At 42.5% G+C, this 23340-nt stretch overlaps 2 protein-coding genes and 1 long non-coding RNA gene across 4 annotated transcripts in view; 2 read left to right on the top strand and 1 right to left on the bottom strand.

Moving 5' to 3' along the window:
• The first annotated feature begins 7453 nt into the window (after nt 1–7453).
• MPZL2 (myelin protein zero like 2) lies at nt 7454–18649 on the top strand. The gene is made up of 6 exons (XM_068988486.1): nt 7454–7680; nt 8661–8827; nt 9301–9511; nt 12066–12213; nt 15408–15483; nt 17060–18649. Exons 1-5 carry the CDS (start codon nt 7623–7625, stop codon nt 15469–15471), a joined length of 648 nt encoding a protein of 215 aa, XP_068844587.1. The 5' UTR covers nt 7454–7622; the 3' UTR covers nt 15472–15483; nt 17060–18649.
• Nucleotides 11159–20038, bottom strand: LOC138092507 (uncharacterized). Its single transcript, XR_011146008.1, has 3 exons — nt 19913–20038; nt 18375–18455; nt 11159–12179 (listed from the first exon to the last, which is right to left on the bottom strand). It is a non-coding gene; the product is annotated as an uncharacterized lncRNA (long non-coding RNA).
• MPZL3 (myelin protein zero like 3) overlaps nt 19941–23340 on the top strand; it is a 21710-nt gene continuing 18310 nt past the window's right edge. Inside the window, exon 1 of one of the 2 annotated variants that reach the window (XM_068988483.1) lies at nt 19941–20042. In XM_068988483.1, coding sequence (XP_068844584.1) covers nt 19970–20042 — 73 coding nt within the window. In that variant the 5' untranslated portion in view covers nt 19941–19969. The remainder of the gene's footprint in view (nt 20043–23340) is intronic. The other variant, XM_068988484.1, reaches the window with a different exon arrangement.

Here is a 23340-nt window from a genome sequence, read left to right as displayed (position 1 = left end):
GTAAGTGGCCAAGGTTGGATCAGGACTCCAGCTCCTCTGTCTCATGATTCTAGCAAAACAGAAGAAAAGAAGAAGGAAGTGGCTATTTCTTTTCTTAAGGATGAAAATTGGTCCTGGTAAACAAGAGATACTGAATTCATCAATAAACACTATACAAATGTAAATTGTCCTCAGTTAGTTAAATGTGCTGCATATGATTAACAGGGAGATAGGCAGATACATCCATTGAGGATTCTTTATCTTCCTGGGAGACTCTTCAAGGTTATCTTAAAAACACCCCATCTATCCAGCTCTGGGCAAATCCGTCTAATGTCTCTTTAGAATATGAAGGGTTAAACTTCAGAGTCTCTTCCTTGGGCTGATTAACTAGATTATGATGCCTCCTCTATAATTAAGAAAAGAGTCTGAGGTTTTACTGGGGAAGTGTTCACATCAGCTGCCAAAAGACTGAGAGACAGGAGCACATTCCTGCCCACGGTTTTACTAAGTAGAGCTCAGTTTCAGATCCCAACTTGCCCTGGACCATCTGTAGGGAATTTGAGGCAAGGAGGAGGACCCATGTGAACACATGTCTCCCTTGGGCTGAGAGCCCACCTCTCATCTAGGACTTTGACATCCTCTCTCATCTTTGAGAGACCATCCCCATGGAAAAGAAATGCAAAAAAGCAAAATGGCTTTCTGGGGAGGCCTTACAAATAGCTGTGAAAAGAAGAGAAGAGAAAAGCAAAGGAGAAAAGGAAAGATATAAGTATCTGAATGCAGAGTTCCAAAGAATAGCAAGAAGAGATAAGAAAGCCTTCCTCAGCAATCAATGCAAAAAAATAGAGGAAAACAACAGAACGGGAGACTAGAGATCTCTTCAAGAAAATTAGAGATACCAAGGGAACATTTCATGCAAAGATGAGCACAATAAAGGAGAGAAATGGTATGGACATAACAGAAGCAGAAGATATTAAGAAGAGGTGGCAAGAATACACAGAAGAACTGTACAAAAAAAGATCTTCACGACCAAGATAATCACAATGGTGTGATCACTCACCTAGAGCCAGACATCCTGGAATGTGAAGTCAAGTGGGCCTTAGAAAGCATTCCTATGAACAAAGCAAGTGGAGGTGATGGAATCCCAGTTGAGCTATTTCAAATCCTAAAAGATGATGCTGTGAAAGTGCTGCACTCAATATGTCAGCAAATTTGGAAAACTCAGCAGTGGCCATAAGACTGGAAAAAAGGTCAGTTTATATTCCAATCCCAAAGAAAGGCAATGCCAAAAATGCTCAAACTACCGCACAACTGCACTCATCTCACACGCTAGTAAAGTAATGCTCAAAATTCTCCAAGCCAGGCTTCAGCAATACGTGAACTGTGAACTTCCTGATGTTCAAGCTGGTTTTAGAAAAGGAAGAGGAACCAGAGATCAAATTGTCAACATCTGCTGGATCATGGAAAAAGCAAGAGAGTTCCAGAAAAACATCTATTTCTGCTTTATTGACTATTCCAAAGCCTTTGACTGTGTGGATCACGATAAACTGTGGAAAATTCTGAAAGAGATGGGAATACCAGACCACCTGACCTGCCTCTTGAGAAACCTATATGCAGGCCAGGAAGCAAGAGTTAGAACTGGACATGGAACAACAGCCTGGTTCCAAATAGGAAAAGGAGTATGTCAAGGCTGTATATTGTCACCCTGCTTATTTACCTTATATGCAGAGTACATCATGAGAAACGCTGGGCTGGAAGAAGCACAAGCTGGAATCAAGATTGCTGGGAGAAATATCAATAACCTCAGATATGCAGATGACACCACTCTTATGGCAGAAAGTGAAGAGGAACTAAAAAGCCTCTTGATGAAAGTGAAAGAGCAGACTGAAAAAGTTGGCTTAAAGCTCAACATCCAGAAAATGAAGACCATGGCATCTGATCCCATCACTTCATGGGAAATAGATGGGGAAACAGTGGAAACAGCATCAGACTTCATTTTTGGGGGCTCCAAAATCACTGCAGATGGTGATGGCAGCTGTGAAATTAAAAGACGCTTACTCCTTGGAAGAAAACTTATGACCAACCTAGAGAGCATATTCAAAAGCAGAGACATTACTTTGCCAACAAAGGCCTGTCTAGTCAAGGCTATGGTTTTTCCAGTGGTCATGTATGGATGTGAGAGTTGGACTGTAAACAAAGCTGAGCACCAAAGAATTGATGCTTTTCAACTGTGGTGTTGGAGAAGACTCTTGAGAGTCCCTTAGACTGCAAGGAGATTCAACCAGTCCAGTTTGAAGGAGATCAGCCCTGGGATTTCTTTGGAGGGAATGATGCTAAAGCTGAAACTCCAGTACTTTGGCCATCTCATGGAAAGAGTTGATTCATTGGAAAAGACTCTGATGCTGGGAGGGATTGGAGGCAGGAGGAGAAGGTGACAACAGAGGATGAGATGGCTGGAACTCCGGGGTTGGTGATGGACAGGGAGGCCTGGCGTGCTGCGATTCATGGGGTCGCAAAGAGTAGGACACGACTGAGTGACTGAACTGAACTAAGTAAGAAAAAAGTAAGAAGGCAAAGCTTTGAGTCATCAACCAGCACATACTCTACCAACTGTCTCATAGGCCCCTGGCCTAGGAGCCACAATGAAAGGTAAACTTTTTACTTGTTTTCTGAAGACTCGGACTTCTAGCCTTCCCTAACCAGCAAATCCAATCTACAGCCCCTTTTCCTTTTTTTTTTTTTTTTTTTAAACTTTTTCTGGTTTAGAAGGTCTTCTGCCTGCAATGCAGGAGTCTGGGGTTCAATCTCTAGGTCAGTAAGATCCCCTGGAGAAGGAATGGCAACCCACTCCAGTATTCTGGCCTGGGAAATCCCAGGGACAGAGGAGCCTGGTGGGCTACAGTCCATGGGGTTGTAAAGACACGACTTAGCGTCTGAAAGTGAAAGTGAAGTCACTCAGTCATGTCCGACTCTTTGGGACCCCATGGACTGTAGCCTACCAGGCTCCTCCCTCCATGGGATTCTCCAGAGTACTGGAGTTGGTTGCCATTTCCTTCTCCTGGGATCTTCCCGACCCGGGGATCGAACCTGGGTCTCCTGAATTCCAGGCAGACGCTTTAACCTCTGAGCCACCAGGGAAGAAACAACAACCCTGTGGATACCACATTCCACCCATCTGCTTCTTCTCTCTATTCATCCTTTTAGGGCTGGGTCAAAAGTCACAAAAATGGTGATTACTTGTTTACATCCACCCTCCACCTTTCAATCCTCTTCAGGCTGATTCCTCCCTGCCCCAGACCCAGGCAGAAATGTCTAATTCTACTTTGCGTTTCTAGCCTAGCAACACAGTAATAAAAATTTCATAAAGCTTTTCTAGTAAGAAAGACATATGGACCAAAACTTTTGAGTAAATAAATACTTTATTTGAATCACCCTAAGAGCTAAATTATCTGTTTCCCTTGTTTCACAGAATGTTATTTTCATCTTGTAGTGAAAAAAAAATTTTTTTCCTAGGATGCTAAGATAACAAATTTTACATATACTGATACGGGTCAATTAACCTTTTTGTCTTCTGAGCCCCCAGTGAGTTTCCTCCTGACCAGAGCCTAGGTATCCATTAGAAATATTTTTAGGAGGGACTTCCCTAGCAGTCCAGTGGCTAAGAGTCTGGTCTCCTAATGCAGGGGGCCTGGGTTTGACACCAGTTGGGGAACTAGATTCCACATGCCACACAACTAAGACCCAGGTATCAGTTCAGTTCAGTTCAGTGGCTCAGTCGTGTCTGACTCTTTGCGACCCCATGAATCTCAGCACGCCAGGCCTCCCTGTCCATCACCAACTCCTGGAGTTCATCCAAACTCATGTCCATCGAGTCTGTGATGCCATCCAACGATCTCATCCTCTGTCGTCCCCTTCTCCTCCTGCCCTCAATCTTTCCCAGCATCAGGGGTCTTTTCAAATGAGTCAGCTCTTCACATCAGGTGGCCAAGGTACTGGAGTTTCAGCTTCAGCATCAGTCTTTCCAATGAACACCCAGGACTGATCTCCTTTAGGATGGACTGGTTGGATCTCCTTGCAGTCCAAGGGACTCTCAAGAGTCTTCTCCAACACCACAGTTCAAAAGACCCAGGTATAGCCAAATGAAGTCGTGTCTGACTCTATGCGACCCCATAGTCGGCAGCCCACCAGGCTGCCCTGTCCCTGGGATTCTCCAGGCAAGAACACTGGAGTGGGTTGCCATTTCCTTTTCCAGTGCATGAAAGTGAAAAGTAAAAGTGAAGTCGCTCAATCGTGTCTGACTCTTAGCGACCCCATGGCCTGCAGCCTACCAGGCTCCTCTGTCCATGGGATTTTCCAGGCAAGAGTACTGGAGTGGGTTGCCATTGCCTTCTTCGATATAAGTAAGTGAATTTGGGGGAAAAAAAAAAAAAGAAACATTTTTAGGGAATGTGTAGCGGGAGTGATAGATGGGGTGCTTTCAAAACTTAGTACACTGTAAAATTTTAATGACAATCAGAATTTTTCTCTGGAGAAGTTTAAATAGACAAAGTGATGTCTCTGAAAACTTCACTTTTCTTCCTTTTTAACTGTTTTTTTGTTTCACTGGGTCTTTGTTGCTGCATGTGGGCTTTCTCTAACTGTGATGAGCGGGGGCTTCTTCTTGCGGTGGTGCTTCTTGTGCAGAGCACAGGCTCTAGAGTGTGGGCTCAGTAGTTGTGGCATGTGGACTTAGTTGCTCCACGGCATGTGGAATCTTCCAGGATCAGGAATTGAACCTGTGTCCCCTGCATTGGCAGGCAGACTCCTATCCACTGGGCCACCAGGGGAGTCCATTTCTCTTCCTCTCAATCTCCAGAAGTCCTCTTCTTTTTCTCTCACTTGCCCAGATACAAACTGTAACTAAGGCCTCACCCAGATGTCTCCATCTCTGATCAGAGTCCTGCTGAATGGCACCCTGGGGACTCTTAGGGACAGGCCTCCTTTTTCTTTAGTGTTCTCTCTACTTAGCAAGTCCAGCCCTTGGCCTCTCCCCTCCCCACCCAGGGAGGGGAACCAGGTGACTCTGCTGTTAACTGGAAGGAATTGGGCGTTGTTGGGCACCCCGCCAGGAACTTTAACTCTGCTGAGGAGGAATGGGCTCTGGGCAGCGGCTAACTTCCAGAGCAGCGCTGTCTGCCTGCTCAAAGGGCGCCTGGCTACCTAGGGAAGGGTGGGGAGGAGGAGTCTTCCCTCCTGATAACAGTTTGTTCAGCTCTTCCTGCCCTGATTCCCCTCCTGCGGCTGTTTGCTGCATCCTCTGAGCCTTGTGGTAACTCTGCTGCTGCTGCTGCTGCTAAGTCGCTTCAGTCGTGTCCGATTCTGTGCGACCCCATAGATGGCAGCCCACCAGGCTCCACCATCCCTGGGATTCTCCAGGCAAGAATACTGGAGTGGGTTGACATTTCCTTCTCCAATGCATGAAAGTGAAAAGTCAAAGTGAAGTTGCTCAGTTGTGTCCGACTCTTAGCAACGTCATGGACTGCAGCCCACCAGGCTCCTTCGTCCATGGGATTTTCCAGGCAGTGGTAACTCTACCTCTCACCAAAAATTTGCAGTTTGTGGCAGACTTCAAAACCTTAGGCTTCTCCTCTCCTTCCTTTAGAGCTGGACTGCCCTGCAAGTTGAAAGCCAGCCAAAGCTCAAGTTTCCTTAACTGCTTTTCTTTCCAGCTCTTGGAGCTGAACTCTTTCAACCTGCATGCCAGAAAGGCTCTTTTATCCTATCACCATTTAAAATGTTTCCCCAGCATTCTGATTTGAGGTTGACTGCTGACTGCGTGTGATTTCTGACCTAGAGGTTGACAAAGGAGCCAAACATCCTGTGTTCAGGAGCACTCTTCCTAGGACACTCACGCGTGGGGCGCCATGCCTCTTCACGTGTGGAGCCCCTGGTTTCTCAGTTCTGATGGGGGCTATTTTGGTTGTTGTTAACTTTTTAAATGACACATCTTTCTCCTGCTGCTTTTCTCTCTTTTGCTTTTTTCTTCTGTAATCTGCCTCTCAGTGGAATTTTCTCTTTGCTTCCCTCTTTATGCTGTTTTATTTTTTCTAGTCAGCCTGCCCCTTCCTCCAGGTCCTAGAAACTTCTTTGTTCTGCGGTTTCACTGGGAGATTTTATGAATCACTTAAGAGTATCTAGATCGCTAATCCAGGGATAGCAATTTATTTCTTCTGTTCTGGGTTAGATTACCGGTCAAGCCTGCTTCTTTTCTTTTTGGCTGTGCCACACAGATTGTGGGATCTTAGTTCCCCACTCAGGGATTAAACCCTGGACCCAGGGCAGTGAGAGATTACGTCTTAATTGTATGGGTAACCTTCATCCTCCTTCTACTGAGTTTCCATACAGCTTCACTAATTTGTAACAATTACCCATCATCCTTCCAGACAAGGAGACATCTTGTCTCACTTCAAATCTTCAGCTCTTCAGATTTCTCAGACAGTTGACTGACCCCAAAATGGCAAATAAAACCTGAAGTACAAAAAAGTTATTAGGAAAAGCTTTTCCTTGAGGATCCTCTGTCTGATTGCTCACATGAGCTATGATTTTTGTGGAAAGAGCACTAGACTGAGTCAAAAAAGAGAACTTCCCTGGCAGTCGAGGGGTTAACAGGCATAGCTTCCGCTGCAGGGGGCAGGGGTTCGATCCCTGGGGAACTAAGATCCCGCATGCTGTGTGGCCAAAAACAAAAAAAGAGTCAAAACAAGTTCCAGTTCTGCTACCTACTGGTTGCACAAATAAATCACCTCTGGGTTTTTAGTGTCTGTCTTCACTGGTGAAATGGGAACACTTCAGGGCAGGGTCGTGTCAATGAAAGCACTTTGCAAAGTGTCTTGAGATAGCACGTGATTCCTCTTTAAATCCTTCAAACATAAAGGGTCATTAAACACAGATTTATTTTGGTCAGCCTGTTTTAGATGGGGCAGGGGTGTGGAGGGAAGGGGGTTTTCAGGGGAAATCTACCAGCTAGAAAAAGCACAGGGATCCTTGTGGTAACATTTGGTTAAAATCAAGTATACAAACTCTAGGACTTTGTGAATACAGAGGGTCCTAAGGAATTCTGATTATTTTGGAGGTGGTAATCCAGTTCAGGCTACTGTGGCCTGAGGGCGGTGCTTTGATAAGTGAAATCACTGCAGATAAGTTCAACATTCACTTCTTAGGCAAGCTTAAAACCTGTTTTTTAAAAAAAATGTGTGCGTGTGGGCCAGACCCAAAGCAGCCTGGGACCTTTCAGACAGGCACCACCTCCTCTGGCTGTTTCTGAGGCCATCCAGAGGCCAGGGTCCAGATGAGCTGAAAAGACAGACCTGCAGAGTCTGGGACTTTGTGTAGACGTGTCTGTAGCGCAGAGGGTGGAAGGGAGGCAAGGAAGGAGGGGAGGAGGGTGTTAGGAGCTGAAGCCCCACCTTTCATTCCAGCAAAGTGCACTGGCAGAGCAGGAATGACTCACAGGCACGGGTGCTCAGGTTCCCACAGGTGAGGCGACAGACTCCTTTCTCCGGAAAAACGCCGAGGTGCTCTCTCCACCAGGAGTGGCCTTGGCAGGGTGCTGGCGTGCTTGGTCTGCCCGGTCTGGTCTCTGGGGCCAGGGCTGGGTTTCCCTCATGTATGGCAAGAGCCCTACGCGTGCTGTGCTTTTTCTCCTTGGCTTACAGCTAACAGGTAAGAGCTCACGGGCTTTTCTGAGGATTTCCTCCACTGCCTACCCTATAAAGTTAGCTCATTGTCCCAGAAGTTGCAAGAGTCTTTTACTGGAGCCTGAGCCACAGTTACATTTTGCTTTAGTGTTAACTTTAATGAAACTGAAGTGGGGGGTTGTTTCGGGGGAACTGCTTTTGGAAAAACAGGTTTAGGTGTTTTCTGGTTGCCAGTGATTGGGGCACAGAGAGGGTTTTCTAATCTCAGGTTACACTCCATTTTTTTGGTGGCTGCTCTCCACCTCCCACTACAGGCAGAACCCGGCTCTTGGATTTCTGTGTGTGGGTCTTGTCTGAGACTCTGGACAGCATTGGGAAAGCGGAGCTGGTTAAGGAGAGAGACCCACTGTGGCTTGCTAACTGCCCCAGCATGCACACACGAAATGTAAATATCATGCTAAAAAAACGCTATGTGGTATAAAGGTTCCAGCCGTTCAAGCAAGCTAAATTGTCTGGGGATGATTAATTCCATTTTTTTGCAGAAGACTAGGAATAGTAGGAAATTCACTTAACAAGGACCCTTTCTGGAAAACTTACTGCTAGGGGACCATGATACACATAATGTATTATGGTTAATCTGAACAGAGGTCTAATTCATGTTTTGACTAGTTTTTTTTGTTTCTGCCTTCAATCTTATTTTCCAATGCTTATAGTTTGTTAGAGCAGTTTTGAAGTGGGTACCATGAGGCTAGGGTATCCTGTTTTAGAGAAAATGTGACTGCTAAGTAAAGTTTACTGGGTGCTATTTTTAGTTGTTAAAGGAATGGGAGGGTCAAGGTTACATGTAGGTAGGAATATGTGGTGGGTGAAGCTGAGTTTGAGTGAGAGCTGGGGCATCTCAGATCTGTTGGATGCCCTACTCAGACCTTTATTTTGGTAGTGTCAGCAGAAATTCTCTTAAGACACATCTCCTGTTAACCCTTCATTGCCTTTTTTCCATTGCAGCTCTTTGGCCAATAGCAGCTGTGGAAATTTACACTCCCCGCGTGCTGGAGGCTGTCAATGGGACAGATATTCGGTTAAAATGCACTTTCTCCAGCTTTGCCCCAGTGGGTGATGCTCTCACGGTGACCTGGAATTTCCGTCCTCGAGATGGGGGTCCTGAGCAGTTTGTAAGTTTGGGGCCCTGGATAAGAAAAATAAGCCAGTCCATTGCTCCTGGCCCTTTTGTATTTTTCTTGGCGATAAGCACAGGGTAAAGCTGGGGAACGATTCTTGGCACAGAGACAGAACTGAGAGGCTGGTGAAGGGGAAAGCAAGAGGTTGTTGCAGGAGAGCTGCAGACCGGACAGTCAGGCTTGCTGATGTTTCTCTTTTGAAGATTTTTCTTTTTGATGTGGGCCATTTAAAAAGTCTTTATTGGATGTGCTCCAATATTGTTTCTGCCTTATTGTTTTGGTATTTTGGCCACGAGGCAAGTGGGAACTTAGCTCCCTGACCGGGCATCACACCCACACCCGTGCACTGGAAGGTGAAGCCTCAACCCCTGGGCCGCCAGGGACGGCCCTGCTGTTTCTTTTCTGCTCCTGCCACCCGTCTCCCTGCCCAGGTGCCGAGTAAAACCTCTGGCGTGACTCCTCTCTAGGTTTTCTACTACCATGTGGATCCCTTCAAACCCATGAGTGGGCGCTTCAAGGACCGAGTGGTCTGGGATGGGAACCCTGAGCGGTATGATGTCTCCATCCTCCTCTGGAAGCTGCAGTTTGATGACAACGGGACATACACCTGTCAGGTGAAGAACCCGCCTGACGTTGATGGGCTGATCGGGGAGATCCAGCTCAGCGTCGTGCAGACCGGTAGGTGATGCAGAGACAAGTGTTTTTGGAAAGTATGAGAGCTTGTAGGAAACAGAAGGGCAAAGTTTTGTGATGGCTGAAAGAGTAGAGAGGAGGACCAACTCTTTGGATCTGGAGATTGCAGAGGCAGAGTGAAGAGTCCTGGGGTAAGAAGAGAAAGGCTTTGTTTGGCTGTGGAAAGAAACAGAAAATAAGGCAAAGGGACCTAGGGAACTGGTTACAAAAATGGCATTGAGATCATGAAAGGGAGAGGAAGCAACTCTCTGATAAAAGGCTAACAATAAGTCCATTCATCCACTCATCTAGTCACAAGATTGAGTACCTACTTGCTGTCCAAAGTGCTTGACATGTACCATCTCATTTAATTCTCACACTCACTGTTGGAAGTAGATAGCAATAATGGTACCTATTGTTTATTGAGCCCTTCCCGAATGCTAGGAGATTTATGTAACACATCTAATCTTTGTTGTTGTTCAGTGCTAAGTCATGTCCAACTCTTTGCAACCCCAGGGACTGCAGCGACCCCATGGACTGCAGTATGCCAGGCTTCCCTGTCCTTCACCATCTCCCGGGGTTTGCTCAAGCTCATGCTCGTTGAGTTGGCGATGCCCTCCAGTCACTGCGTCCTCGGTCTAATCTTTACACATGTCAATCCACTGTGCTCTTAGTGCTCCCTTCCCCCCATCTTACTAACGAGGAAACCAGCACTCATACAGGTTAAGTCACTTGTCCAAAGTCATGGAGCAGATAACTGGAGTCACTCACAACTCAAACCCAAGCATCTCTATCTCCAAAACTGTGCTCCATCTAATGCACTGTATTGCCTGCAGGCCTAGAAAGGACAACCCGGAAAACTGCCAGATAACAAAAATAAAAGACCACAAAACTTAAGAGTTGTAAATTTGGGTCTGAGTCACTGCTACAGTTTATCAGCTGTAAATAAATTTTTTTTCTTCTGTAAAGTGAGACTAATAGAGCTAAGATTATGATGAGGATAAAATGACATAATAAAAGTAAAAATCCCCAAAGTGTGAATTGTACTGAAAATTATAATAGCTAACATATATTGAAAGTATTATGTGCAGGCACAGCGTGGAACAATTTACATAAGCAATTTTATTTTTTTATAAGAAATGAGTATTGTCATCTCTGCTTTATACATTGAAGAAACTGAGGCTACCCAAGTCACATAGGAGCTGGTATTTTAACCTAGCTGTCGTTGGTGTATTCTCTTAACCAACATGTTACTATCCAAACATAAAAGCCTATAAAATGGTATGAATTCCTTTCAGTCCTAGCATCATCCTTCAAGGCCCTATCAATAGAGAGCTGTGTGACCTTAGAGAAGTCATCTAAGTGTTGAAAGAAGTAATGTAATGTCTTTGGATCTCAGTTACCTCTTTGCAAAATGAACAGGTAGATAAGAACCCACGGGTCTTAAACATACTAGGATGACTACTCTGAGGACCTCACGAAAGCGATAAGCCGTTTACCACAAACAAGGCACACAATCTGACATGGATTTCGTGGGTTTGTTCTCCTTCACCGTCCCCCGCCCCCCCCCCCCGCCCCCGCCCTCTTCCTTTATACAGACTTGAGGCTCGGGAACCCCTGGGCTAGATATTCGCTAATGTCCTTTCTAGCTTTGTAGGTTTTTTGAAATTTAAATCAGAAATCAAGCTCAAAATCAAGAGATTCAGACTTCACAGTCTCTAACCTTGTTTAGGGACCCTTCCCTCTGGGTTGGACTTCCCTGGTGGCTCAGATGGTAAAGCATCTGTCTACAATGCGGGAGACCTGGGTTCGATACCTGGGTTGGGAAGATCCCCTGGAGAAGGAAATGGCAATCCACTCCAGGACTATTGCCTGGAAAATCCCATGGACAGAGGAGCCTGGTAGGATACAGCCCATGGGGTCGCAAAGAGTCAGACACGACTGAGCGACTTCGCGTCACTTCCCTCTGGGTTCCCTCTTACATCATTGATCCACTAGACTACAGTTACTTGCCTCTCTTTCCTGTGGGCTTCAGTTCCTTGAAGGTAATGTCTTTTCTGGCTTTGTATTTCCACCAAAGTGCTAGGACATAATAAACTCTTAATAAACCTGAATAAATGACTGACTGAATGACAGAGGTTAAGAAGGATTCAGGGAGAAATAAACACTGGATTTGATGAGGTCAGCAATAACCTTACCCCATTAGCTAGGTTACCTGCCCCAGTGAGTCTCAAATTTTTTGCATGCATCAGAATCACCTGGAGAACAAGTTAAAACAGATTGCTGGGCCCCACCTGTAATTGGGTAGATCTGGGGTGGGGCCTGATGGAACTCGCCTTTTGAAGTTCTCAAGTCATTCTGTAGCTGCTCCTCCTAGGACCATAGTTTGAGAACCACTAAAGAAGTCTGCATGGCTTTCCTATTGCTACCAGTTTACACAGTTAGTATGGTAGAAGAAAGGAATATTTCATTTAAGGGTGAAAACACACCCCTATTATATCTTTAGATTTCATCACAGTCCTCCTTTTCAGAATCCCAACTTGATCTTTTCTCCTTACAGTACGCTTCTCTGAGATCCACTTCCTGGCTCTGGCCATTGGCTCCGCCTGTGCACTGATGGTCATAATAGTAATTGTGGTGGTCCTCTTCCAGCATTTCCGGAAAAAGCGACGGGCTGAAAGAGCACATAAAGTGGTGGAGATAAAATCGTAAGGCTGGGCAGTTCTGGAAAAGTCTTCTTCTAACACTGTTTTATGGCAACTGTTGGTATTTTATAATCATTCTTGAACAAATGCCCTTTCTTTTGGATAAATCTCATACAGAATTCAAATTCACAGGATGGATAAATTAGGGTGTGAATTAGTAAATTTAGCTTTTTCTGTGTCAAAATACAGTTGATTTACACTGTTGTGTTAGTTTCAGGTGTATAATAAAGCGATTCAATTATTTACACACATATATATATATATTCTTTTCCAGACTCAATTCCCTTATAGGTTATTACAAAATATTGAGTATATTTCCCTGTGCTATACAGTAGGTCCTTGTTGGTTCACTATTTTATATATTATAGCATGTATATGTTAGTTCCAAACTCCTAACTTACCCCCCCGCCAACCCTTTCTGGCTTGGTAGCCGTAAGTTTGTTTCCTCTGGGGTGTTTATAGTTTCTTAATTTTAGGGAAGATTTCATCATAGGCTTTCTTTACTATGTAGGATTTGATATACAAAAATTTGCTTATGTAAAGCTTTTCTAGGATATTCCTTCCTTTTAATGTAAAGCATACATTTCTAAGAACCACTGGGCTGTCAGCAGGGCCTCTGAATCAGTGCCTAGGGAAGTCAGCCATGCTGATGTAAGGTACACTATACATATATATATATATATATTAGATAAAATTTACATATAATAAAATTCATTATTTAATGTTCACAAAGTTGTGTAACCATTAACGCTAATTCCAGAACATTTTCATCACCTGCAAAAGAAACTCCATACCTTTTAGCTATCACTCCCTATCTTCCTCTCCCACCTGCCCCTGACAGCTACTAATCAATCTGCTTTCTGTCTGTATGGATTTGCCTGTTCTGGACATTTCATGTAAAGAGAATCATATAACAGGTGACCTTTAAAAAAAATTATATTTTTGTAATTTGAAAAAAAATTTTATTTTTTTATTATTTAAAAAAATAATGTAGCCTTTTATGTCTGGCTTCTTTGACTTAGTATAATGCTTTCAAGCTTAAACCATGTTATAGTATGTCATTCCTTTTTGTGGCTGCATTATATTCCATCGTATACATATACCACATTTAAAAAAAGTATTTATTTTTAAATTTATTTGGCTGTGTCAGGTATTAGTTGTGGCACATAGGAACTTTCCTCACAGCATGAAAGTCTTCTCTAGTTGCAGGGCACATAGGCTTAGTTGCCCCAGGGCATGGGGCATCTTAGTTCCCCAACCGGGGGTTGAACCCATGTCCCCTTCATTGGAAGGAAAATTCTTAACCACTGAACCACTAGGGAAGTCCCCACATTTTGTTATTTCATTCAATTGATGGACATTTAAAATTTCCCCACTTTTTGACTATTAGGATTAATGCTACTGTGAATATTCATCTACAAGTTTCTGTGTAGGCATATGTTTTCCAATTTTCTGGAGTATATAAATAGGAGTGGAATTACTGGGATATATAGTAACTCTGGAGAAGGCAATGGCACCCCACTCCAGCACTCTTGCCTGGAAAATCCCATGGACAGAGGAGCCTGGTAGGCTGCAGTCCATGGGGTTGCTACTAGTCGCTACGACTGAGCGACTTCACTTTGACTTTTCACTTTCATGCACTGGAGAAGGAAATGGCAACCCACTCCAGTGTTCTTGCCTGGAGAATCCCAGGGACGGGGGAGCCTGGTGGGCTGCCATCTATGGGGTCGCATAGAGTTGGACACAACTGAAGCGACTTAGCAGCATAGTAACTCTATGTTACCTTCTGTCTGTCCTTTTGATTATAGCCATCTAGTGTGTATGAAGTGGTATCTCATTAAGGTTTTGATTTGTATTTTTCTAACGACTAATGCAATGGCAGCCCACTCCAATACTCTGGCCTGGAAAATCCCATGGACAGAAGAGCCTGGTAGGCTGCAATCCATGGGGTCGAAAAGAGTCAGACACGACTGAGCGACTTCACTTTCAATTTTCACTGTCATGCATTAGAAAAGGAAATGGCAACCCACTCCAAATGTTCTTGTCTGGAGAATCCCAGGGACGGGGGAGCCTGGTGGGCTGCCATCTATGGGGTCTCACAGAGTCGGACACGACTGAAGCGACTTAGCAGTAGCAGCAGCAATGACTAATGATGTTGGGCATCTTTCCATGTGTTTATTGGCTATTTTAACATCTAATTTGGAAAGATATTATTCAAATATGTTAAATATTTGAATTTTTGAATATTTGAAACCATTTCCAAATTAGGGTATTTGTCTTTTTACTGTTAAGTTTTTAAGGTCTTTATATATTTTGGAGTATACAAGAGCACCTTGTTAGATAAAGGATTGGCAATTATTTTCTCTCATTCTGTGGGTTGCCTTTCCATTATTGTGATTGATGTCCTCTGCAGCACAAAAGTTTTAAATTTTGAAGAATTCCAGTTTATCTTTTTTCTTTTGTTGCTTGTGTTGGTGTCATACTAAGAAACCATGGTTTAATCCAAGGTCAAAAAGCTTTCTGCCTGTTTTCTTCTAAGAGTTTTACAGTTTAGTTCTTATATTTAGGCCTTTAATTCTTTTATTATTATTATTTTTTGATTTATTTTCAGTTAATTCTCATACATGGTGTGAAGTAGGAGTCCAAATTCATTCTCTCACAGTCGTAATTTTTTTCAGCTGTCTCAGCATCATTTGTTTCTTTCCCTCAAGAAATATTTACTACAGTAAACAGAACTGATTTTTAAGGAGCTTAATGAATCCAACTCTGAGTTGATTTGAATAGAATACAATTGATAAACATGATTTCTAGGTCAGTCTTTTTTTGTCTTTGTTTGTTTTGGTTTTGATTTTATGCTTTTTTCTTTTTTGAACAAGAAGTAGAATTAGAAGTAGAATACTAATGCTAAACTAAAGTATCTGTTTTAAATACCTGGAGTTCCCAAATGATATTTCCCTCTAGCAACATTCTTGAAAGTGTCTAAATCCACATACCCAGGGTCATGTGGAGGCATGAGTATTATTAGTTAGACAGTGCTAGTGGTTTAGTGCTCTGTAAGCCTGATCTATTCCCAGGTGCATATAATTCTTACCCAAATTTGGGGGAATATATATCTAACCTGAATCTTTGTATACAGATTTGCCTCCCTTGTTCCTAGTCTTGTTCTCCTGACAATGGTTTCTGCTTCTATGTTACAGAAAAGAAGAAGAAAAGCTCAACCAGGAAAAAAAGGCTTCCGTTTCTTTAGAATACACAGACTAACATTCTTACATTGTAAGTTTCACAACTGGGTTGATTTCTTTCCTTAGCTTACTTGCACGTCTCATCTCTACTGCAGATCTCCTAGATGATATGTTGTTCAGTGTTTCCTGTATAAAATGAGAGGAGCTGGGCAGAGAGATAAGTCTTTTCTTGTTATGGATGGCTTCCTCTTTGAGCGTGTTTTGTGCAAAGGACTAGAAAGCTAGAACCTCCTATCATTAAAGCTGAAAATTCTACGATTATTTGAAACTTTGGGGTTATATTTACCACCTCCAATAATAAATTAACTTTCAATATGTAAGTAAATTTTTTTAATGAAAGAATTAATATTCACTCTTGTAAACTAATCATGGCAGTTAAGAGAGTGACTCAATAGATATGCTTGACATTTTGACAAGAGAACTTTTGTATTCTTTGGAACTGATTTCAACTCCTCTCATTTAGTTTTTGGGACTATGAACCTAATTTTAGTGGTGTGTAAGTTTGTTTTTCCAGTTTTTAGGTTTATTAGGCTTAAAAGGTAGGTTGATTTATTTTAATATGATTATAATTTCTATTCCCTGAAGTCAGCCCACTATTATCATTTGCAAAAAGAGCCACAATTTTACAGCCTAAAGCTCCAGGGAAAGTTCACAAGAATTTATAAAAACAGAGTATGGAGAAAAATGATTCTATTGTAAACCTAGGAAAAAAATTTGGTATCACAGAGATTTTTACCAAGGGCTATTTTTAAAATCAAGCAGATTTTCTAAGTCAGGGGCATGGAAAATAAAGACAGAGGCTGTTTAAGATTAAAAGAAATTTAAGGGAGTGATACAATCAAGTGCAGTGTATGACTTTTGACTGGATGGATACTAGTTGTAAAAAGAGTTGGGGGTACAATTGGGAAAGTCTTAATATGAAAAATGTCAATATGGATAATATTAGAGCATTATCATTAATTTTTATTAGGTATATTAAAGATATTGTGCTTACCCAGGAAGACATACATATTTTAAAAATGCATATTGGAGTACTTAGGGGTAAAATGTCAGTAATTTGTTTTAAAAACTCTGAAGTGAAGTGAAGTCGCTCAGCCGTGTCCGACTCTTTGCGACCCGTGGACTGTAGCCCACAAAGCTCCTCCGTCCATGGGATTCTCCAGGCAAGAATACTGGAGTGGGTTGCCATTTCTAAGCCGCCCATATATGTTATTTATAGCAGGTACAATTTATAGCTATACAATTAAGTGAGAGTATATGCCACACACTGACTTCTTTGCTTTTCTGTATATTTGATTTTCTTTATTATAAAGGGGTTGTGGGGAGACAGAGAGAGAGAATGTATATATGTGAGTAAGCAGCTATGGATCATCCAAGGGTCTATGCAAGGCAGGGATTATGAATTAAGGACACTGAACCTGAGAACTATGTAATAAAGATCAGGAAATTTTTTTTTTAAGTTAAATTAGGAGGGGACAAATATACTTAAGAATATTTTTCTTCACAATGGAAAATAGATCTAGTAATATATATGTATTCATGTCAGGTATTCCTATTGTACTCTTGCCAAATGCATTATCCATTTAAACTTCTGCTTTGTATTTCAGGAAGCTGAAGATTTCCCAGAACAAGAACCCTAAGATAAGCTGGAGTTAATGGAAGCTTTTCTTTGGCTTTTTCAGTTGTGACCTGCCTTCCAACCAACACTGCAGTATATAACCACCTAGACCAGCAACGTTCCTCTGGAGCCAGCATAGGGCCCTTCTTGAGTAAATACCACCAGACTCACAAACAGCTCTGTTACTAAGGTTTTATTTAATTTCAGAGTGCAAATATTTTTCAAATGCTCACTAGGTTTTATATACTAAGAAGCTATATTTTTGCCCTTAAACACTCCTTGAGGATTATGATTTATATTCACATATATTGGCCTCAAATGAGATAAAAACCAAACTATTATGTTTACTTTGATATATTAATTTCTTTAGAGCAGCGTTTTAGCTACTAAAGTTAACATGTTTATTCTTTCCTTCTCACCTGCTTGATTAAAAGGTGAGCTAATTCTCTCAACAGTTTTGATTAATTAACAGAAAATCCTAAATTCAAACTGTTAAAGAACAGTTTGATTTTTATGACTCTCCTTAAGCATGAGACACATCTTATTTTATTGAATTTCTTTCAATACCCTAGATGGCAGGGTTTTGTTTTTGTTTGTTTTTGGTCAGTTGACCTAGGGTTTACAGTAGCACAAGCCGAAATCACAGAGTAACTAACTAGGGAAGGTGACACCAATGCTAATAGATCGACTAATGCCACCTCAGGATGAAACGCTTGTCACCTTTTTTCTGTGCTCTGATAAGTGATCAACAGCTCTGATTTTTCACAAGCAGTGAATGACTGTTTAGATTACTATATTCCCCACTTCCAATTCAATTATTTATAACAACAGAGCAAAATCTATGCTCATTTGTAGACTGGAATCATTACGCAGTTAAACAGAAGGATTCTGAAGTAGTATATTACAATTTAAAATTTTAAGGGTAATGAAAAAAAATCAACCCTAAGTGGTGATAATTTTCTCTAGTGTTACCCAAAGCTCTGAGAACTGGAAGAGGTTACATTTTTTCTTTCTTTATTTTTTGTTTTAAGACAGCTTGATACTTTGTTTTCACCAACTAGGTTGAAGATATTATTTCTTTTAACAAACTGGAATTTCAAAGCAGTTTATTTGTATTTAAAGATGATGAACTTTGATTTTTTCCCCCCAATACTGGAAAAAAAAAACAACCTCACCCTGGTATAATTTACTTATGAACTTGAAATGCTTCTCGTATCTGTCTCATTTTGCTTTTTATGCTGTCTGAAAAAGTAGTTTCAGTACCCAGTTTTGAAACTAAAAATCAGATTTAAAGTCCATATTACCTTTCATTCACATTTTCTTTTTTTTCCTCTACATTCAACCTTTGAAAATATAGTAACTGGATATTTCTTCAAACAGATGGCCTGGATAAAGAGTAAAGAGGTAGTTAAAAACTCATGGAAGGTGTTTCCAGCAAAACTTCTGGTTTCCGTGTCTTGGTTAAATGCTCAAGGGTTAATACAGCCCCATTGTTCAGTGTCTTCTACTTAAAGAGAACTTTTGTATTGTAATTTATTTTTTATTGTGCCTTAAACACTATGTAAATAACCATCAGTAATAAAGCATTACAATTATATAATTTGCTTATACAAAAATCTAAAATTTTTACATAGCAGGTAACAGAAAACTAATGGCAATGTATTTTACCTCTATTGAAAAATTTTCTGAGGAGCAGCCTGGAAGTCAATAATAGAATTAGTTTCTACGGGATAAATAAACCTATATGAATTTCCACAGAATTTTCACATTGCTTTGAATAACAGAATTGAGCACAACAAACTACTTAGTTTGGGGACTCTTTTGAAGAAACAGTATTATCTATTCCATCTGATACTCTTACATTATCTTCTTAATAGAGGAAACTACCAGCTTTCAAGTCTAGTAAAGAAATGCGAGTTGAAAAATGTAAAGTTATTAACTATTCCAAAAGCTGAAGCATATTTTCGTTCCATTGCTTTCATTAAGCATGCGTAGATTCCAGAATAGACTAATAATTAAAGGAAGGTACCATCCCATTTCTTTTTCAGAAGAATCTGACACCACCTCTTCATTGCACTTCAAGCGCTGTGAAAACACTTTCTCGCTTTTCCAGCCAAAAGAAGCATAAGTCTCAGCTCCTTTTTGTAATGATTTCATCATTGCCACTGTCAGCAGTAACTTAAGTGAAAGAAAGTGAAGTCGCTCAGTGGTGTCCGACTCTTTGCGACCCCATGGACTGTAGCCTACCAGGTTCCTCTGTCCATGGGATTTCCCAGGCAAGATTACTGGTGTGGGTTGCCATTTACTTCTCCAGGGGAACTTCCCGACCCAGGGATCGAACCCAAGTCTCCAGCAATTTCACACACACCTAATTTAAATCTAGGTACGTACTGAGATGGATGCTGTATTAGCTACACATACACACAAAATACAAATCAGTCTTGTACAAACTGCCCACGAAGGCCTAATACAAATTTATCTATTCACTGAATAACCCTGTATGCTCTCCAGGGTTCCTGTGAACTCTTAAATGCATAGAAATCTATTCCGAAAGCGTTCAATAAAATAATCTGTAAGGAGTTAAAGGATTTCTGGCTTAGAGTCAGAGGATCAAGACGATAAAGTCCTGCAGAATTCCATTACAAAAGTCAATTCTCCAAAGCCTGTCTGACTTCATTTCGAGTAAAAGAGAAGAATGAACTCCTACTTGAGAGTTAAGCATCGCTGACTAGAAGTGAGCAAGTCCAGGTGTGGCTCTGGAAAGAAGCCACGTTGCTATGGCAACTTGAATCGCCATTTTAGGTCTTGCGGCCTCCCGCCCAAGCGTCACTTCCGGTGTTACCTGTGTGGTGATCGGGAGCCGTAAACAAGGTGTGCAAACTTCTGGAGACCTGTCGGGATGCAGCAGAGCGGGGTTCCTGGAAGCCGTGGCTGCGCTCTGTGCCCACTGCTGGGTGTCTTGTTTTTCCAGGGTGAGTGAGCCGGCGGCGGGCTCGACACACTTCCGGCCGGGGGCTCAGGGAAGATGGTCGCTTTTCCGGTTCCGGTGGGGGGTCTGAGGAAAGCCCCCACTGAGCTTCTGGGAAGGAAGGAAGTAAGCGGGAGGCGGTGGCGGGGGATGTTCTCGGAATTACCACCCACTGAGCGGAGTCGGTGGCTTGTCAGTGTTTTCCCGAGCCCCTGAGAGCTCGACCACCTTGCGTGACTCTTGTACTGGGGCGAGGGGGCGACTTGATAGAAACACGGAGGGCACTGACTTTAGGGGGCACCTGGCATTATCTCGTGATGAGTTATCAACGGTTGACTCGGCTGTGGTTTTGTGGGCCTTATCTCCTGCTTGGGAGAGAACAGTTCTAGTCTTCAGCAGTTTGTCCCAGTAATTTTGGGAAAGTGCATTCGTGATTGTTGGCAGTTTTATTTTTTGTAAGAGATTGTCAGGGTCTAGGAAGTAAAACATTTGTTAGCCGCAGAAAGGATGTGCTTTGATCTCTTGATAGTGATGCATTTGTTGAGGAAAAGCAACTGCTTTAGTATTTTAATTTCTTTTTTTTTTTTAAATAGAAGATAGGGAATGTCAGTTCTGTTAAAATTTTAATTAAATATCAGTTAATATTCACTCTATGACATAATCTTAAAATTTGGATAAGTTTTGCTTTCATGCAGTTTTCAAGTTGCATAAATTTCAGTCAACCTAATTACCTTCATCTAGGGTGCAATTATTTCCTGGATTTTTGTGTATGTATGTGTTTGTCTTCCCCAGGAAATCATATGTTAGTAGAGCTAGCATTAGAGTGAATTGTTAACTTTGTAAAAAATTTCCCTGTGGGAATTTCTGAGGAGGACCTTTGACATAAAGGCTTCAGGTGTTGTAAGATTCAGCAGGTAGGGCTAGGGAGTTTTTATTTATTTGATGATGACTAGTATTTATGCCGCCAGGACACTCCCTGATCCCTCCCAGCTTTTCAGCTAAATTATTTTGCAATATAATATTTAGGCTGAATTGCTGTCACTCTAAATAATCCTGGTTTCCTATCTCCCTCTTATTCTCTCTCACACAAATGTTTAAATATTACCCTATTGAAAAAAAATTCTAGAAATAGTGGGTGATTTTGGAGGTGTCTTGAAAGATGGATATTCTTGAAGAATAGAAAATGGAGCTTCCCTTGTGGCTCAAATGGTAAAGAATCTGCCTGCAATGCAGCAGACCCAGGTTCACTGTCTGGGTTGGGAAGATTCCCTGGAGAAGGGACTGGCTACCCCATGGACAGAAGAGCCTGGTGGGCTACAGTCCATGGGATCGCAAAGAGTCGGACAGGACTGAGCTACTAACACCACAACAACAGAGAAAGAGAGTAAGGAAAATTCCAGACATAGAAACATAAACAAGGGATGGTGGTATTAAGTAATTTTCCAAACATTTGATTCAGTTCAGTTCAGTTGCTCAGTCGTGTCCGACTCTTTGTGACCCCATGAATCACAGCACACCAGTCCTCCCTGTCCATCACCAACTCCCGGAGTTCACTCAGTCTCACCTCCATCGAGTCAGTGATGCCATCCAGCCATCTCATCCTCTGTCGTCCCTTTCTCCTCCTGCCCCCAATCCCTCTCAACATCAAAGTCTTTTCCAATGAGTCAACTCTGCATGAGGTGGCCAAAGTACTGGAGTTTCAGCTTCAGCATCATTCTTTCCAAAGAAATCCCAGGGCTGATCTCCTTCAGAATGGACTGGTTGGATCTCCTTGCAGTCCAAGGGACTCTCAAGAGTCTTCTCCAGCACCACAGTTCAAAACCATCAATTCTTTGGCGCTCAGCCTTCTTCACAGTCCAACTCTCACATCCATACATGACCACTGGGAAAACCATAGCCTTGACTAGATGGACCTTAGTCAGCAAAGTAATGTCTCTGCTTTTGAATATGCTATCTAGGTCGGTCATAACTTTTCTTCCAAGGAGTAGGCGTCTTTTAATATCCCATGTTGACCCCAGATATATCTCTGTGGTCAGGAGGATGGTGTGCTGGATCTAGTTCCTACTGGCTTTCAAGAGTTGATCATGCACGTGTCTTCCTAACTCAGCGTTCACAGACTTTGCATTTGTAGCTTGAAAATGGCCATGGTGGGAGTATCTGTACCACAGAAATTGTCAAACCCTACACACCTGGGTTTTCTGTTTTTAGTTTTTCACCAGCACACCTCTGGATGTAATGATTGGTTTAGGTCAATCTGAGGCACCATTCTGAGCTGGGAGTGAAAGTTAAAGTGAAAAGTGAAAGTTAAGTCGCTCAGTTGTGTCCGACTCTTTGGACCCTGTGGACTGTAGCCCACCAGGCTCCTCTGTCCATGGGATTCTCCAGGCAAGAATACTGGAGTGGGTTGCCATTTCCTTCTCCAGAGGATCTTCCCAACCCAGGGATCGAACCCAGGTCTCCCACATTGCAGGCAGATGCTTTAACCTCTGAGCCACCAGGGAAGCTGGGAGTAGGGTCTATTTATTCTTAATTTGCTCCTCTCTCACCAAATCCATTCACTTTTCTTCCCTGTTTTTCCTGCTCCCCGGAGAGCTAACCTATAAACTACCTCATCCAGGTTCCCATCCTCTGGCTTCCAATTAGGTTTGGTCAATGGGAGGCATTGGCAGGAGATTGGAAGGCAGGATGAGAAAGACATTTTTCTTCCATGCTCCCTCCCTGTCATGGTGCCATGGTTGATAGTGGCTGTGTTCTACTGTGGCTATAGCTTCTGTCAAGTGGCCCACACATCCACCTCTTACCAGGCTGCAGTAACACCATTTCCTTCCTTGCCCCTCAGGACTGGAGTGGTAAAGACTTTCTGCCTTTGTTGGCTTCCCTGACCCTGAGAAAAGTCCCTCTGAAGAGTGGCCCATACACTTTGCAAAGTCTTAGCTGACTCTGCCTTCTGTTTCCTGCCTGGACCCTGACAGAGGCCTGCAAGCTCTTGGGCTATGTGGGAAAGCTGGATATCCCAAGAAAATCTGGGTATCATGAGGAAAGGAGATGAGGGGAATGGGTATTGAGCTGGTAACAAGAGTTCACTGCCTTCAGGTTAGAGTCCTGTGGTGGTGATAGTCAAGTGAGTATATGCTGTAATAGTTGGACACTCAGAGGCAGGTCATGGCAAGCAACATACTTTGGGGAATCATTAGCCCATTGGTCGTTGTGAAATCTGTAAAACTGGATAGGGTTGTCTAAAGAGAGCATGTTGAAAGAAGGACCATGGGCTCAGGGTGAACTCTGAGCAACACCAGTGTTTA

The sequence above is a fragment of the Capricornis sumatraensis genome, chromosome 16 (genome assembly GCF_032405125.1).
Source record: "Capricornis sumatraensis isolate serow.1 chromosome 16, serow.2, whole genome shotgun sequence".
Classification (NCBI taxonomy): Eukaryota; Metazoa; Chordata; class Mammalia; order Artiodactyla; family Bovidae; genus Capricornis; species Capricornis sumatraensis.
Note: the sequence above shows the minus strand (reverse complement) of the source record. Positions and strands in the feature narration are given on the sequence as shown.